Source organism: Ambystoma mexicanum, chromosome 7p (genome assembly GCF_040938575.1).
Source record: "Ambystoma mexicanum isolate Mex_15411 chromosome 7p, UKY_AmexF1_1, whole genome shotgun sequence".
NCBI lineage: Eukaryota > Metazoa > Chordata > Amphibia > Caudata > Ambystomatidae > Ambystoma > Ambystoma mexicanum.
Window position 1 is genome coordinate 666002761 of NC_090939.1, and position 17073 is coordinate 666019833.

Below are 17073 nucleotides of genomic sequence, written 5' to 3' on the forward strand. Positions count from 1 at the left end.
TTACCCTGAATTTAAAATGCTATGGATTTTTGGTAGTTTCTATGAATATTTATTAGAATTATTTTGCTATCCATGTTCATTTGTTCTATGAATTAGTATTTTCTCGTTTATTCACAAATAATTTAAAAGTGATCGCCTATTGCATGAAACTAACTGCCTGAGCATACAGAAAATGTTTCTTTGCAAACTGTCATGTTATTGTGACCATCTTGGCGTGGGTGGGTAACATGCTAAATAGGACTATTTTATTGTTTATTTTCATTTCTTTTGTAAAGTGCGTTAAGCCTATGTCAGCAACCATGGCACAATGGAACCTATCGAGGGAATACGAGTATCCTCTACAGGTATTGAGGCTTCACTGTATTTCTGGCAGACACTCCTTCACTCTAACAGAAGTGCTTTCCCCTGTATTGCCTCAGTTCTTACCCGCCAGAATCTGCTACACTCAACCCACATCACCTCACAAAGAGCCTTCATGGAAGGCTTAAGGGGCTAGGAGTAGTTTATTTTGCTTTTCCAGTGACAACCATCGTCTTCTGTATCGTTTTAAACTTGGGGAGCCATGCCAACATGGCCGTCAAAACTGGTTTAATGGCCTTGCTTCACTTGGGCCTTTAACTTCGTTTTCCTGGCCATTAGGGCCGGCTGAAGCCCGCCTGATCATGGTGTATTGCTCGATTAACATCGTGGGTCTCATTTTCGAGTGCCCTGTAATTTGACAGCGGGACTCGTTAAGTTTACATTTTAATGTAAGTGGGCCCCTGCTGCCAAATGTTGGTCATTTGCACTGCGGCGTGCAAAAGTAAAGGGTAAAAGGCAGCGCACAAGCATATACGCCGCCTTTTTCCCTTCACATTTGCACTCTGCAGTGCAAAGTAAGTAAACGCTGCCTGGCATGCTTCTATGCCAGGCAGCGTTTACTGTTAATTGCGAGTGCTGCTTGTCCTTGCATGGCAAGCAGCTCTCACAGTTACAATTAAACCCTCCACGACATGCTCTCTTGTCGGGCAGGATTTAATTTGTACTTGGAACACCGCTTATCATGCGTGCATGATAAGCAATGTTCCCAATTGAAACTAAACCCTTCCCAACATGTACATGTTCCCTGTCATTCTTGCATGTCAGGGAGCATGTACAATGGATCGCTATGGGGTCCGCCTGATTTATGCTCATGCATAAAGCAAGCGGACCCATAGGGTGCTGTAGCTTTTGCACCAGCATGAAAATCCCTGCCAGCCGAAATGCAGGTTGCATTCCTTCCCTCCCCGACCATTCCAATGAATGAAAATGATAGTAACATTAATGGAAGGAGTAAAAGCCCTAGACTTTTACACCTTTTATTAATTTTATTTTATTTTATTTTATTATTAATGTGATATAGTTTAGTACAAATGTACAAACTTTACACATAATACACAAAATACATATAAAATATAAACAGCATTACTTTAAATATAAATCTCATGAGAGGACAAACAAAATATTCCTCAGCATAGGTTAAGATAAGTCTTCAGATCTAAAATCATCATCATTAAAATCATAAAGCCCTGCAGTATCATATAGGCAGTCAGAAGGGACTTTCATATCGTTCTGCAGGTAATAAAACCACTTCATACATTCACCATAGCATTACATCCAGTGATATCACACCTTCAAAATAAGCAGACATCAGTATACAAATGGGATAAGAGCATATTTCATACTACTTATTCAATCCCTCAGACCCTCTGCCGTTCAGTTGAAAACAAATAGATGCTTCAGACCATACCCGGAATAATGCCATATGGAGTTTGGAGTTTAAAGTGTTAATACATTGTATCCAAAAGTCAGTCTGTTCTACAAATTCTAGGTCGTGGACAAAACCTCCCAAATGTTTAACACGACTCTTTTCCATCCCCAGACATAGAGTCAGTACATGGCGAGCCGTTTCAAGTTCATTTTGCACGTTACAGATTCTACAATATCTCTCAGATTTTTCGAGTCCTATCTCCTGTCCCTTAATTGCCAGTACTGGAAGATGGTTTATACGCAGAAGTAATATAAAGCGTCTTAGTTGATCTGACGGGCAAAGGTTAAGATACAATTGCGCCTTCATAAATGTATAAAGGACATACGGGACAAACTTATAGCTTTTCAGATTTTCCAGGTGCGTATAATTACATTGCCAATCCCACAGTTTTAGGCGATACCCACATTTACTAAACAAGCTTTCATTATCTCTGCCCCATTCCGGAGCCCAGCTTAACTCTTCGCATAGTGTTTTCAAATGTAATTCATATTTCTTCAGTTTGCCAGCCTCAACCTCCTTATTAATACACATAAGCAGTTCATTAGTAGGTTCATTCTTGAGACGAATATAAAACTCTATCCTTTTTTTCAGGACCAAAGCCTTGAGGGAGCAGATACCCAGCTCCAGCCTAATGACGGCCATAGGAATACATTGGGGAAGCCCCAGAATTCTCCTCCAAAAACTGCCTTCAACCAGCTGGAGCCAGCCTAGATTCATATTGTACAGGGGGTCAAGGCCATACGTAACCATCGGTACAAGGCATTGCAGATACAGTTGGCGTGCCGCCCATATAGAAAAACCACATTGTTCCTTCGTGAATTTGGAAATAAGAGATGTGAGTTGGGCCGCTTTAGTTCTTCGGAATACAATACAATTATGGTAGTTCCCTTTATGATCAAACTCGACCCCTAAGTATTTGTAACTGAGTGTATAATTTATTTCAATCCCTTCCATCATCATTCGTGGTCTGGCAACTTTACCTGCTGAAAATAGTAAGAGATTGGTTTTACTTATGTTGATCACAAGTTCATTAGTCTCTGCATATTTCCATATTTGTTTTGCAGATCTCGACATGCCGCTGAAAGTGTGATCTAAGATCACTAAATCATCAGCATAGGCTAGTATAGGGCAGTGACTATTTCCAATCTTAGGTGGGCAGTTTTTAATCCCCCGCAAACATTCGGGAGCGTCCGATACGAATAGGTTGTACAACGTAGGAGCCGTAACACACCCTTGCTTCACCCCTCGATACTGTGCCACCGGTATGGTGGAAGCTCCTAGATTATCGAGTCGTACCCGTGACGTATTATTCGTGTGAAGTAACTCTAAATAATAGAGTAGGGGTTCGGGGCATCTTAATCTCCTAAGTTTATTCCAAAGCAGGGATCGATTAACCGTATCAAAAGCTGCCCTAAAGTCTATGAATAGGGCATAAATGGGGGGGTTTGTATAAGATAGAGCCTTATCCCTTAATGAATTCATTACAAACAGGTTGTGGGAGGTAGAATAACCTGGCCTAAAGCCACTCTGGAATTTGTCCAGTATGCCCTCAGTCTCAACCCATTTTAGCAATTCCTTCAGTATGAGGGCCGCAAACATCTTGCCCGTACAGTCTAGCATAGACAATAGTCTGTAATTCTCGGGTTCAGTTCTATTGCCCTTCTTATAAACAGGTATAAGTATGGCAGATTGCCATGTGGCAGGTATTAGTCCCTCGCTTAAGATCTTTTCAAAGAGGATTTTTAATAGGCCAGCCCAGAAGGAAGGGTTTTTCTTTAGTACAGCATTAGAAAGCCCATTCGGTCCGGGAGCACGAGAGGTATTCAGATTATCTATTCTACAGTGAAGTTCCTCAGTGGTAATCGCAAAGGGAGGCGACTTAGGTCTACTACATTCACGGCTAGGTGAAGTTTCAGTACGCCCCCCATTACGATTTTCTAAGAAAGCAATCCACTCGTTATCACTTATGGGGTTGACAGTATAAGCAGATTTCTTCCCTTTAGCATCTCCTAGTATAGTCCAGATTTTCCTGGGATTTCTACTACATAGGGTGCTGACCGTATGTTGCCAATTTTCTAATTTCCTCAGCCTTTTATGTATCTTCAACCATCTTCGATAATCTTTCTTCAGTTTATTGAGTTTTGTCTTTAGAGCTATCCTTGATACAATTCCTTTCCTGGCCCCCCGGATGTCCCTTCTTAGTGAGCGTTTCCTATCACGAATCGCCCGATCATATCTGACCTCTTTCCCCTCCTTCCCCACCATAGTCGGCATTTTACATGTACCGTGCTGGCCTGTAAAGCTACTAATCCAATCCTCAATTAGCTCGGGGGTTAGTTGATTGAAATGGTCAGCCCAACTTAGATTCCAAACTCCCGAAGCCGTCGTGGCCTTGCTATATTCCTCTCCGACCACGAGATACGGTTTAGGGAGTGATTACTGAGCAATTGGCCCAAATTGGTCTCCATTGTACTAGGTAGTGGGGCACTTAAAGTCATGATCAGAGGGTCATGGTCGCTCCACTCACATTCGTGCACCAGCATATCAGACACATTCTTAGCCACCTCCCAGCTTGTGAAGAAGTAATCAAGGGTACTTCCCGATTTTCCATTGCTCCAGGTATTTTTACCCGGGCTATCACTAAGGGTTCGGCCATTGATTATTTCCAATTCCCAACACTTGAAAAAGGATAACCAGCCCAATCCCTCCTTGTCCGATAATTGGGGGCCCCACATGCTATTCTTGGAGAGGCGGGGGTTATTACCGATGCCGCTACCACTATGGATATGGCAGTTTAAATCCCCGGCCACTATAACAAAGAATTTCTCCTGGTTTAATCTCCAATCCACTAAAAGTTCATGTAGGGATCCTTGGATCAGTTCGCTTAACTTAGCACCCGGGGGATTGTATACATTAACCAACAGTAAATTTTCATTTATACCATTCATATTCACAATTACTTCTACTGCACAGATATAGTCACATTCCAACATTGGTATCTTTTTACTCGGGATCTTATTTGATATTCCAGTGGATAGGCCCCCATATGGGCGGCCCCGTTCCCCTTTCTTTGCCAGAGTATGGTGTGTCACATAACCATCCATGTCAGTGGGAGATGTTAACCAAGTTTCTTGTAGTAATATAATAGGATGTTGGTTAATAATTGACAGAGATCCTTTGTCCGAGAGAAAGTGTTGGTGGCCGTGGGTGTTCCAGCTCACCATAGAGTAATCTCATGGTTGCTGTAACACCCTTGGTAGTGATTCTGCTAGCCACTTTAGAGTATTCTGGATATCGACTAATTGTACCTTGGCCGTAGTTAGTTGCGGAGGTATTCCAGAATTACTCTTAGGTGCCACATAATCCTTACTAGGAAGGGAGGGATCCTCCTTTTCTTTATCAACGTCCACATCCATACCGATCTGTCTCAGTGATAGTTTATGTTTACGGATTAGTTGGGCAGAAGCCAAAACACAGCAGTGAAGGGCGGAGACATTCGGGTTACGCGCCTCCAATGGTTCCACAAAAAGGAAGTCTTCCGATTGAATTACCCGTAACTGAGGGATCATATGCAGTTTGGCTAACATTTCAGTTCTGTTAAGCCACATATCTCTCTTTTTCTGATTGAGATTTTTAATTATACAGATTTTACTTGTATAGTTTTCTTCCGCCTTTGTCGGGGTCTCAACAGCCATGGGTACTTGGGTCGCTTCCTCTTCTGATCCCACGCTCGTATCTGGAATTGAGCATTTGGTCGATTCACCGATAAGGCTAAGGGACATTTCTGATTCCAAATCTTCCTGTACCTCACTCGGAGCTTCATGTGTTGGCTCCGGGATAATCCAGCCTGATAAAGGACCCGCTCCCTTCTTAGCGCGTTTTTTTGTTTTCTTTCCTCTTCTTTTGCTCTTTTTTGATCGGGCAGCTACAGGCAACGTGGCCGGTAGAGGGGAGGCAATTTCAACCGCCACATTTTTCGCCGCATCACGTTTCTGTTGCCTACGCTGTTTTTTTGTTAGTGGCACTGCCATCTCCGGCACCACCCTTTTTCCAGGATTGGCCTCATCCGATGGCACCATAGGGCTTATCAAGGCCTCTTCCGTCACTGGTAAAGATGGTAAAGGTGTCATGGCACCTTTCGGAGGCGGTAAGCCCATCTGAATGATGGTGTTGGTGTGGATTCTTCCGCACAGTTTTAATAGGATTTTCATTGCAAACTGAACAGAAGCCATAGAGGCCTGCAGCTCCACTATAGCAGGCCCGTAGGTATCTTCGTTTATTCCGCTATTCCCCACCTCTATATGCTCCAGTTCTTCCTGCTCATTGAAAAGACTAGGAGATGCTGATAAACGCCCCAGCGTAGGCATTGCTGTGGCGCTAGGAGTGGGTTGAATGGAAAGTATGCCCGATAAGTCGGAGATCGATCCTTCAGTATGTCTAGAGCTAGGGATCCTGCTATCACCCAGCTGTTCACTCTGAGCCGGATTCAAAACCTGTGCTTCTACCACCATTGGGCTTTTTACAACAGGAGGGGCGGGTCCATTTAAGGTAGCCATTGACTTTTGGATGGATAGACAGAGGTCCAGTAATGAATTATTATCAATATCAGTGTAGTTAGTAGAGTCCATAACATCGTTGATATTTTGTGGGGATGGACAGTTCTCCTTTCCTGACTCTGCATTATCCAAGCCCTTGTTCCTTGTAGAGATGTTATTTCCAAACATTGCGGGGATAGTGCCCTTTATGGGTAATTCCTGCACCTCTTTACTCGGTGTCTTTTTGACACCCTTAGCCGGCTTGTCCTGGTTTCCTTTGCGTAGGTTGTACCGGGCGTTCGCTCCTTTAGGTTTAGTCATTGCTGTAAATCCCTACTCGCACACCCACCACAAGAGGCTGCTTCAAAGATCGGGGTATTATATACGTATGCCCAGTATGCGACACACAACACACCGTAATATCAGTATCAATGAGGGATCAAGGATGGAAAACCCTCCACAGACTTCCGGTTTGTTCAGCACACTTACACAGTAGATATAATCCTTACCGCTCGTTCAGCGTTATATGGTGATCCACGGAAGGTTAATTTTCTGGGCCACTTCCACCGCGAGCCACCAGTGACCACCAAGGACCACTTGTCCTCCCACTTCTCCGCGCGCACTCCACGCTGGGAATGGGTTTAAGTAGCGTTGTTGCTGCTGACTGCTACTGCTGGGCTCCGCCTCCAAAATTCCACTCGCACAGAAAAAGGACTCGAGGGAACCACCAAGGACCACTTGTCCTCCCACTTCTCCGCGCGCGCTCCGCGCTGGGAATGGGTTTAAGTAGCGTTGTTGCTGCTGACTGCTACTGCTGGGCTCCGCCTCCAAAATTCCACTCGCACAGAAAAAGGACTCGAGGGAACCACCAAGGACCACTTGTCCTCCCACTTCTCCGCGCGCGCTCCGCGCTGGGAATGGGTTTAAGTAGCGTTGTTGCTGCTGACTGCTACTGCTGGGCTCCGCCTCCAAAATTCCACTCGCACAGAAAAAGGACTCGAGGGAACCACCAAGGACCACTTGTCCTCCCACTTCTCCGCGCGCGCTCCGCGCTGGGAATGGGTTTAAGTAGCGTTGTTGCTGCTGACTGCTACTGCTGGGCTCCGCCTCCAAAATTCCACTCGCACAGAAAAAGGACTCGAGGGAACCACCAAGGACCACTTGTCCTCCCACTTCTCCGCGCGCGCTCCGCGCTGGGAATGGGTTTAAGTAGCGTTGTTGCTGCTGAATGCTACTGCTGGGCTCCGCCTCCAAAATTCCACTCGCACAGAAAAAGGACTCGAGGGAACCACCAAGGACCACTTGTCCTCCCACTTCTCCGCGCGCGCTCCGCGCTGGGAATGGGTTTAAGTAGCGTTGTTGCTGCTGACTGCTGCTGCTGGGCTCCGCCTCCAAAATTCCACTCGCACAGAAAAAGGACTCGAGGGAACCACCAAGGACCACTTGTCCTCCCACTTCTCCGCGCGCGCTCCGCGCTGGGAATGGGTTTAAGTAGCGTTGTTGCTGCTGACTGCTACTGCTGGGCTCCGCCTCCAAAATTCCACTCGCACAGAAAAAGGACTCGAGGGAACCACCAAGGACCACTTGTCCTCCCACTTCTCCGCCTTTTATTAATGCTACGCCCCCATAGAACATGAACCCCCTTGTGTTCACTATTAAGAGCTCCTTTGCCAATCAGAATGCACCACATGCAGCCCGTTGCTGCAAGTGTGGGATGAAAAGCAAGCATTCAGTTAGCAGTACTACTATTAAGGTGGTGAGGAAAGTTTCATTTTAAACCCCCCTGCAATATCACTGGACATTAACCAGAAAATGAATCAATACGTATTTCCCAAATAAGGGGTTTCCCTCTCAATAACGTTTGTTTTACCTCCCACTCTCCATCTTCCCTTGTGTCCCTCAGAGGCCCTCCCTCTACTCCTACTCCACTCTCTACCACTACTCTCCCTTCTCTGCACTAGTATTCCCCATCTCTACACCAATTCTACTCTTCCTCTGCACACTACTACTACTACTCTCCTCCATACTACTATTCTCCTCTCTACACACTTTAACTACTCCACACCCACACGTTCCACAGTCACCCTCCTTCCACTCCCTTAGTCACCTTCTCAATCAGTCCCCACTCTCCCTCTATTAATACCACTCACACACCTTTCACACACACCCAAACCCAAGTACCACTTTATTAACCCATCAATACCTGACCTTGAACACTGCTTCAGCCCTCCTCCTCCATGCCCTTCTACACTGTCCTTCCCCTGCCTGGTCTCTTGGCCCTCCTTCTCCACCCTTGAACTCACCCAAATAACCCATACCCTCATGTTTCTTGTGCTCTTCTTATCCTCACCCTTTCCTCCCCATTGTGTATCTTGCTCGCCTGGTGCCAGGGCTATTCTCTGTCTTTCCTTTGCCTAGGGTGGGTGTTACAGTTGATCAAACACATAAAAGGAGTCTTCAGCCGACTCTTTTCTCATACGCAGGTCCACCATCTGCAGGGGGACCCGTGGAATCAAAGTCTCTGTTCCGTTCGTGTGAGGTATGTTCAGCATTTTTAAAATGGTGGTTCAGCTAGGGAACCATTCTAAGTCCCTATTTCAGTTAACATGATTCTTCTTGAGGGTTTTGCTGAGCACCCCGAGATGTATGGGATGATGTAAGGTCCATTCCGAAACACTTGCCAGCATTGAAGTTCCATTGCCTGTGCTGGTCCGCCTCACAGCGTATGTTTGCTATGTTGGGCTACTGAATGGGTTTCTATGAAGCATGGCAGCTTCCTGCTTCCAGGCTGCTCGTTAGTTCATCTAAGTCCTATGGGATAGAAAGGAGACTGGCCAGCATTGTGCAATACAGGCACAGGGCATAAAAATGTAGTACCTCATTCATGCAAAAATGCACAAGTAGAAAGGGCAGGGACGGGGCCCTCTCATCTTCCAACCCCACCTCTGGTGCCCAAATGGCTCTGCTGAAAAGCCTGGTAGGCCTCTCTCTCCAGGTTCAGAGGGGTCCTTAATGTTTCAAGGCGCGATGAGGGAAGGGGGAACAGAGGGAGGACAGAGACGACGATCTTACTAGGCTAAGTGGGTAAGTGACATTGAGAACGAGCAAGTGCAGTGGTGGGGGGGAGAGAAAAGTGCCAGGGGAAAGGGGAGGGGGCAGTGCTGTACATGGGTTCAAAACAATAAGAAGTGCAGCCAGCAGGTGTCAGGTGCAAGGGTAGGTGCAGACAGCAGGTGTCCAAAAGTGCAGGGGGGGTGGGGGACTGTAGGGTTACATATACAGACCCAAGTGCAAGACCCAGGTGTGCAACTGGGCGGGTAGGGACCTGGGCCCGAAATCAGAGGGTAGCCAGGTGACCAGTGCAGTATCAGATAGGAAATCAGCAGGGGAGAGGAAGAGAGAAGGAAGAAACAAAGAGGAAGGTCTTGAGGTGCTTCCGGAACCGGAAATTCTTCTCCTTGAGTTTCAGAGAAGCTGTTCCAGAGGGAGGGCCCAGCCAACGAAAGAGATCAACCACCAACTCTTTGCTTGGAGAAGCGACTGACCCTGAGGGAGTTGGAGGAGCAAAGAGCTTGAGTAGGAAGGTATTTACGAAGAGAGAGTTGGAGATATTTAGGACCCAGGCCCCCGAAGGCTTTGTGGACAATGTAGAGTGTCTTGAACTTAATCCTTGCAGCCAATGCAGAGATTTCAGTGCTGGGGAGATACAATCCCTTGGCTTGAGGCCAAGGACTAGTCTCACAGTTCTGGATGAGGTGCAGAGGGCAGAGAGTAGACACAGGCAGATTTATAAAGAGGCTTTTGCAGTAGTCCAGCCTAGAGAGAACCACAGCTCTAGAGACAGTGAGCTTCTGGGGGTAGGAGAGGAAAGGAAGAATACCTCTGAGGAGGTGCAGTTGGTAGTTTGATGTCTTAGAGACGTCAGAGATATGAGTAGAAAAGGAGAGTGTGGAGTCGAAGATGACCCTGAGGTTCTTAAACTCACAGTTGGGAGCAGGAAGAGGGCCAAGGGAGGCCGTCCAGAGAGTGACAGGAAAGGGGGGTGCAGGTGTGCCGATGAGGAGAATCTCTGTCTTACTGGCATTAAGGCAGAGATCGCTGGTGGCACATCACTCATGGATAGCAGACATACAGTTATAGATAGGAGAAGAAGTGGCAGAGGGGAGCCTGAAAAGGAGCTGTGTGTCATCCGCGCAGCACTGAAACTTGGAGCAGAGAGCGGAAATGCGGTGGACGAGAGGGCCAGGTATTGGAGAGGTAAGAGTCCTGGGGAATACCACAGGTAGAGAGTGAGATAGAGAAAAGGAAGGACAACAGTTGGACCTGGGAGGGTCGATCAAGGAGGAACGAGGTCAGGCAGGGCCTCATTGTTGATACCCAGGTCATCACAGATACTATTGAGCAGCATGGCGTGGTTGACTGTGTCAAAGGCAAAAGAGAGATTGGGTAAGATGAGGACAGAGGGGAGATTAGAATCAAGGTTAGAGAGCATGTCTTCATGGATGTTCAGGAGAGCAGTTTCTGTGCTTCTGGTTGCTCTGAAGCCAGACTGATGGTCATGGAGGCAACCAACAGATTCAGTGTGAAGATTAAGCTTGGAGATGACCAGCTTTTCTAGGAGTTTGCCCAGGAGAGGAGTGATGGAGATCTGGCGATAGTTACCCGGGTGGGAAGGGTGGCTGAGGGTTTCCTGAGAAGAGGGTGCACAAGAGAGTGCTTTGGGGTTGGGGGGGAGGGAAGGCTCCCGTGACAAAGGAGTGGTTGCACAAGTCAGCCAGGGCAGGAGCGAGGGTGTCAATGTGGTCCTTGATGGTTTTGGAAGAACCTTTTTTGGTGAGACTTTCATAGATCAGACTTGTCCAGAAACCTCATCAGGGGAGAACAGAGGAAAGGAAGAGAAAGAGGAGGAGATGTGGCCACTGGGGGGGGGGCCGAGGTAGAGGAGAGAGTAGAGGGAGGAGGAGAGGACGAGAGGGTGGACAGGATGTCCTGGGTTTTAGAGATGAAATGAGAAACCAGGGCCATGCAGAGGGCCTGGGAGGAGACGGTAGAGGTACAGACTGCAGCAGGATTGGGCAGCTCCTTGCAGATTTTATAGAGTTCGGCTGAGTTGTCAGATGCCGCAGAGATGTGGGCTTGGATGTGGGCTCTCTTCTTAGTGCGGGCAGAGACGGTTTTGCCTTTGGAGCAGGTGGCAGGCCAGTTTGTCAGAGGATGACTGGGCCAAGTGATCCTTTGCTGGATTGGCCATGTGCCAACCTTCCTCAGATGATCACAGACTGCGGTCAGATGTTTCAGGTAAGGGTGCTGTTAACACTGAGAAGTTGGGGATGCATCTCTGGTTATCTCCACTAGGGCCAGGAATGCTTGAATGACCTTTGTTGCGATTGGCTGCATGACTTTTGAGCAGCCTCTAGCTCACTGGTTTGGGGCAACACCAGCCCATTTCCCATTTGGAACAGAGCTACTAGACGGATGACTTGGCCAAGTGACATTTTGCTGGATTGGCCATAAACCGACCTTCCTGAGTTGATTACAGACAGTAGTCAGATGTTTCAAGTGATCTTCCCATGACCTGTTGTATATGGTGATATTGTTGAGATAGGCCCCAGCTACCTTTGACATTAAATCAGGATGCAGTCCATCAACAGATGAAAGGTAGCAGGTGCAGCATAAAGCCAAAGGGCAGGACACTATATTGAAAGAGTCCTTCAGGGGTGGAAAAAGAATCGGTCTTCTGCTTCGCTTCTACATTGAAGGGCACCTACCAATACCCTTTCATAAGGTTCATCGTGGAAATGCATTTCGCCCCTCTGAAGGGGTCTCAACCAGTTTATCTGTTCGAGCCATGGGATTGGCATCACACTTTGACATCTCATTCAGCCTCCGAAGGTCTAAACATAACCTATTAGAGAAGACCACTCACTGTAAGATGTTTATATTATGCCAAGGTCCAGCATTTTCCTACCCTACTCCTCTTCCAGGCTTCTGAGAGCTGATCAGGTTTTAGTCTGGTGACTCTTGCAGGTGGCGTTTGGATCTTATGCACCACCCCATGTACTCGTCCTGGGTTCATGGAAAATACATCCAGGTATGTTCCTAGCAATTTAGTCAGTTCCTTGTGGCTGGACCATGGAATACCTGTGAGTATAGTGATCATGTACATTTGATTTGGCTACAGAGTGTCCGGCTTGTTGTTTCCATAGAGTACAATGAGTTTGGCATTGCTATTTCCTCACCAAGACTTCAGTTCTTAATATGGGAGATTTGGGATGGCTTAGTTTTTCAACCTGCTGGACTTTATTGGTGAGGTGTGATGTAACCTCAGTGATAACATACGATCCATACCATCTGGCTGTGGCTTGGTGAGCAGTAAGGCCATAACATTGTCTCCTACCTGAAAGGTATGCAGCCTGGCATTTCTCTTGTAGGCTTTCTCCTGGGGGGCCTGGGCTGGTTGGAGATAATCTTGGACCAAATTTCGGACTTATTCCATATATTCCTGAGTGTTCTGTACCATGGGATGGTCACTGGTCTGTTGACTCTTGGGTCCTTCCTACTCTTTGATGGCCAGCAAATCTCTAGGGTTTCAGCTATACACCAATTTGAATTCTCACTGCATCGAGGGCCCATGGAATGAGTTACTCCCAGTTCCTCACATCCTTGGCAACTAACCTTTTCAGGATTCGCATTAGAGTCTGGTTAAACCATTTGACTACTCTGTCAGTCTGAGGGTGATACACCAATGTTCTTAGGGTCTTAATCTTAATACAATCTTTTATTTCACCCATCAGCTTCAACATGGAACTGCTACTTTGATCAGTGAGCACATCTATTTCTATGTCAAAGCCGACTCGCATGAATAATGCTTTCAGCACCTTCAAGATCACCTTACTAGTATTACTTCTTAAAGGAAATGCATCCAGATAGAGGGTGGTGAAGTCCAATATCACCAGAATTCAATTATTCCTCGTCATGGGCGGTTCCAGTGGCCCCACTATGTCTACTTCTATTCTGTAGAATGGGACCTCAATGATAGTGAGGGGTTGAGGGGGCCATTGGAAAATCATGTCAAAGTCTTCTACTAAGTGGGGCATCTTTCATGCAATTGTTTGACCCGAGCATACACCCCGTGCCAGTAGAATCGGTTGTGGATGGTCTTCTGTGACTTCTCTAGTCCCAGGTGCACTGCCATTAGGTTGGAATGCGCTAACTCTGTCACTGCCTTCTGGAATTGTTTTGGGGCCAGGATTTGGCAATTGTTGGTACCATACCCCTTGGGTTTACATCCACTCTGTACAGGAGCTCCTTCCTGTCAATGAAATGGGGAGTCCTCAGAGTTCTTACAGGCTTGCTCCAAAATAAAATCTGTTCTCTGTGCTTCAGCAAATGCTGTTGATGCAGGGTCTGGAGCTCCTACAGGTTTGGAGTCCTCTCTTTGCGCCTCAATCATTTCTCTAAACCCAGCTCCGGCTCTCTTGGTCTCATCTAGCTCTTCCACCTCTACAAGGTCTGCTACCAAGAACTTTTTACACAATAGTTGAGCTATAGGTTAGCCAGGTTTTATGACATATTCAGGTTTACCATGGTTAAAGAGGAGCACCTTCACTTTCCTTGGAAGTCCCCATCATCAGCTCTTACATCTATGGAATGTTTATGCGCCAATCCGGATTTTAGTGCAATCCGCCTGTAGGTTCCTTCAGGCACTTTTACACTTAAATCAGTCTTGACTAGTGCCTTGCCTCTTGGTGGAACTATCACCTCCTCACCCATATATAGATCACAACCTGCGGCCATGAGAGTGGCTCTGGTAGGGACACAGGCCATCTTAGTCAGGAGTACTATTCTCAGACTCTCTCTTGGCCATGGGCGGTTGATATATCAGGTTCTGGACAATCCCATGATATTGCCACAGTTCAGAGATGGTGATATCAAGAACACACAACTCTCAAAGGCAGTTTAAAGGTTTTTCTTATTTGAGCAAAAAGGAGCTAGCTAAGGGGCCAACCACCTCTCTCTCTTTCATCTAGTGTGAGCTATTCCCATGCAAGCCCATCCCTCTTGCCCGTGAACGACCTCTGTATCGGGTTCTGGACAATCCCACAATGTCACCAGATGTCACAGATGGCCCCCAAAACACACCAACTTTCAAAGAAATTACAAGGGTTTTTGTTATATGAGCACAAATGACCTAGCTAAGAGCCGACCATCTCTCTCTCTCATCTAGTGTGGGCCATTCCCTCCCTACCACAGGTGTCAATGCCAATATGGTCTTGCGACGTTAAGTCCTGGTCTGACTTAAATGCAGACAACTGAGTCTTAAGTGATGTAATATATGGGTCAATAGAGATTAAAGATTTAGACAATTCTTCTATTGTTAATAAAATTAAATCTAAGGAACATTTATTTCTGTACTTTCAGTTACGCACTAGTGGGCTTCTTAAGTTCTCTGTGTTACACGGGTTGTTCACAGTGAATGTCGCGCTCTCTGGGATTGAGCTCGCACCCATTTAAGGGTAAGCTTGCACACTAGTTTTGCTGTGTTGAATTACGGCTGGGTCTGAGTGGTCTATATGTACTTTGTGTACCTCCTAGGTAACCTGATGCCTTTGGTTTTTGTAGTGTAAAACGCATGCATGTGTTTCAGGACCCGCATTCACTTCAGTTTGTACCTTCAGAATTCTGGGTTTCCCCAGGTTTATCTAAGTGAACGTCGCGTCCCTGTGCCGTTCAGGGATTTCAGTGTGCGCCCATTTAAGGGTAAACTTGAATACTCGACATGTTGTGTGTAACTCCGTTTGGGATACTGTGATGTGTAGGTACTGTTTATGTATATTTTTAGTAACGGGATGCCATTACGGATTTTGCGTAATAAATTGCACATGGTTCAGGACCTGAATGTATTACATTACCATGTGAGCTACCTTTGAGAATCAGCCCCAACCATTTGAGCCATTTCTTGGAAAACATTTTGGAATGTTTTTTCACTATTAGAAGACCAGGTAAGTGTTAACTGGGTTTGTCCTTTCAATTGTTGCTTTGGGAACTTAACCTATTAGTAGTTGCCGATGACTGTTTTCTCTTGCTTTGCTGAAATGTCAATAGGTCGTTGGTCCTTGAACATGTCTTTCATGTTCGTTTGATGAGCTTCATTATTTTGTGGCCAGGTATGTCCTCTTCCGTTCAAGTTTATTCTTACTTTATCTATTCACTTTATGCATCTTTCTAGCACGCTACACTAGGGAGATGAGGAATAGGTCTTTCCTTCACCCCTTTTCTTTGAATCACTCAGTTCCATCCAGTTGGCTCTTTGGACTCAATTGTGTTAGTCTTCAATTGTATTTGCACTTTGAAACACAACTGTGTACATAACTTTGGCATGAATAACACAAGAGTCTTCATTGGCTTATAAGTAAGACACCATATTACTTTTGTGATTAATATGAGTATACAGACTCTCCAAGTTTGCTTTGGTATTCCTTTGCAGCTTGAATTGCTCTTGAAGAAGGGATTTTCACCCCGAAAAGTCAGCTTTTGTCAGACTGCCCGATTTCAAGAAGACATTGAAGTCAATAAACAACTTCATAATTTTAACTGTTGTGTTGTATTACGCTTGCTCTAATTTTCTACAAATTTGGATGTCTCAAAGATTTGGATGAATTTCTCACCATTGGAAAGTGTGCAGGGGACGGGAGAGTCCATACATTGGACCTTGCTTTTTCATTTAGTATATTTTGTGAGTTTGTGTCAGGGTCATTGTTCCTCCCCCGCACCTAAAAATGTATTGACAATTGTGAATTTGTATAGATTGATGGTTAAAAAAAAAAAAGGAGTGCACCAGCATCTATGTCTATTATAGTACATAACCCAGCATAAACAATAGCTTTGAACAGATGCAGCCCATGAAATATGATTTGGATTTTGCGGCTGTCAACTGGTCCAATGTCATGATGGTGACTTTTAGTTAGTCCTGTTTCTCTAGCCAACATCCACTGCATGCTGGGGCTTGAATGCCCATGGGGAAAAATAAACTGCTCAACCCAGAATCCAAAATATGGGTGACTTTAAAGCCAGCAGAGATGGATGGGACCAGCTGAAAACTCTGGGCTCTTCAAGAGACGATATGATGTGTTTAGTTTGATGTGTGTTTGCATCAGCTCTGATCATCCATAGGTGTTCAGCAATTGCTGACTGCAACCAAGGCATGCAAATTGTATATTTCCCAATGCATTGATGTCGAGTTTAAGATCAAAAGCAATTAAAATAGATGTTTTTCTTATTCCATTTTAAACTCTGTTTATTCATTGTCTGCTCTAGTTTGTACACATGGAAATGTGATCTATTAGCGTTGCACTGTAAGTAAATCTGGTGCGGTTGTCATTACTGTAATTCCACGTACCTATTATTCCTGTAGTGTATCCTTGTTGTTGCAGAATCTTGGCAAATGTTGTTTCGTTTGGAGGGAGTCCCCCGGATGAAGCAACCCAGAAGAGAACACGGTACCCATCACAGCAATCCATGCCTAAAAATGCACCAAGAGAGAACGCAACGCCATCTGATGTTAAATTGCAAGTTGGGAAATAACATTTGTAACATGAACCCCTACACCAAAGATGCCCTACCCACTACATCAATACCCACAATTTCATCATGTGCGCATGCACGTGTTTACATAGAAAAGCCGACTTTCTAATTTTAGATGTTCCACTATGTCATGGATGCAGAAGGATTATTGGTTTGGACAATGTA

At 45.7% G+C, this 17073-nt stretch overlaps 1 protein-coding gene across 1 annotated transcript in view; it reads right to left on the reverse strand.

Annotated features, from left to right (window-relative positions):
* Nucleotides 1–17073, reverse strand: part of LOC138526245 (arylsulfatase D-like) — a 567118-nt gene that overhangs the window by 279905 nt on the left and 270140 nt on the right. Inside the window, exon 4 of the mRNA XM_069636738.1 lies at nt 16724–16846. Coding sequence (XP_069492839.1) covers nt 16724–16846 — 123 coding nt within the window. The remainder of the gene's footprint in view (nt 1–16723; nt 16847–17073) is intronic.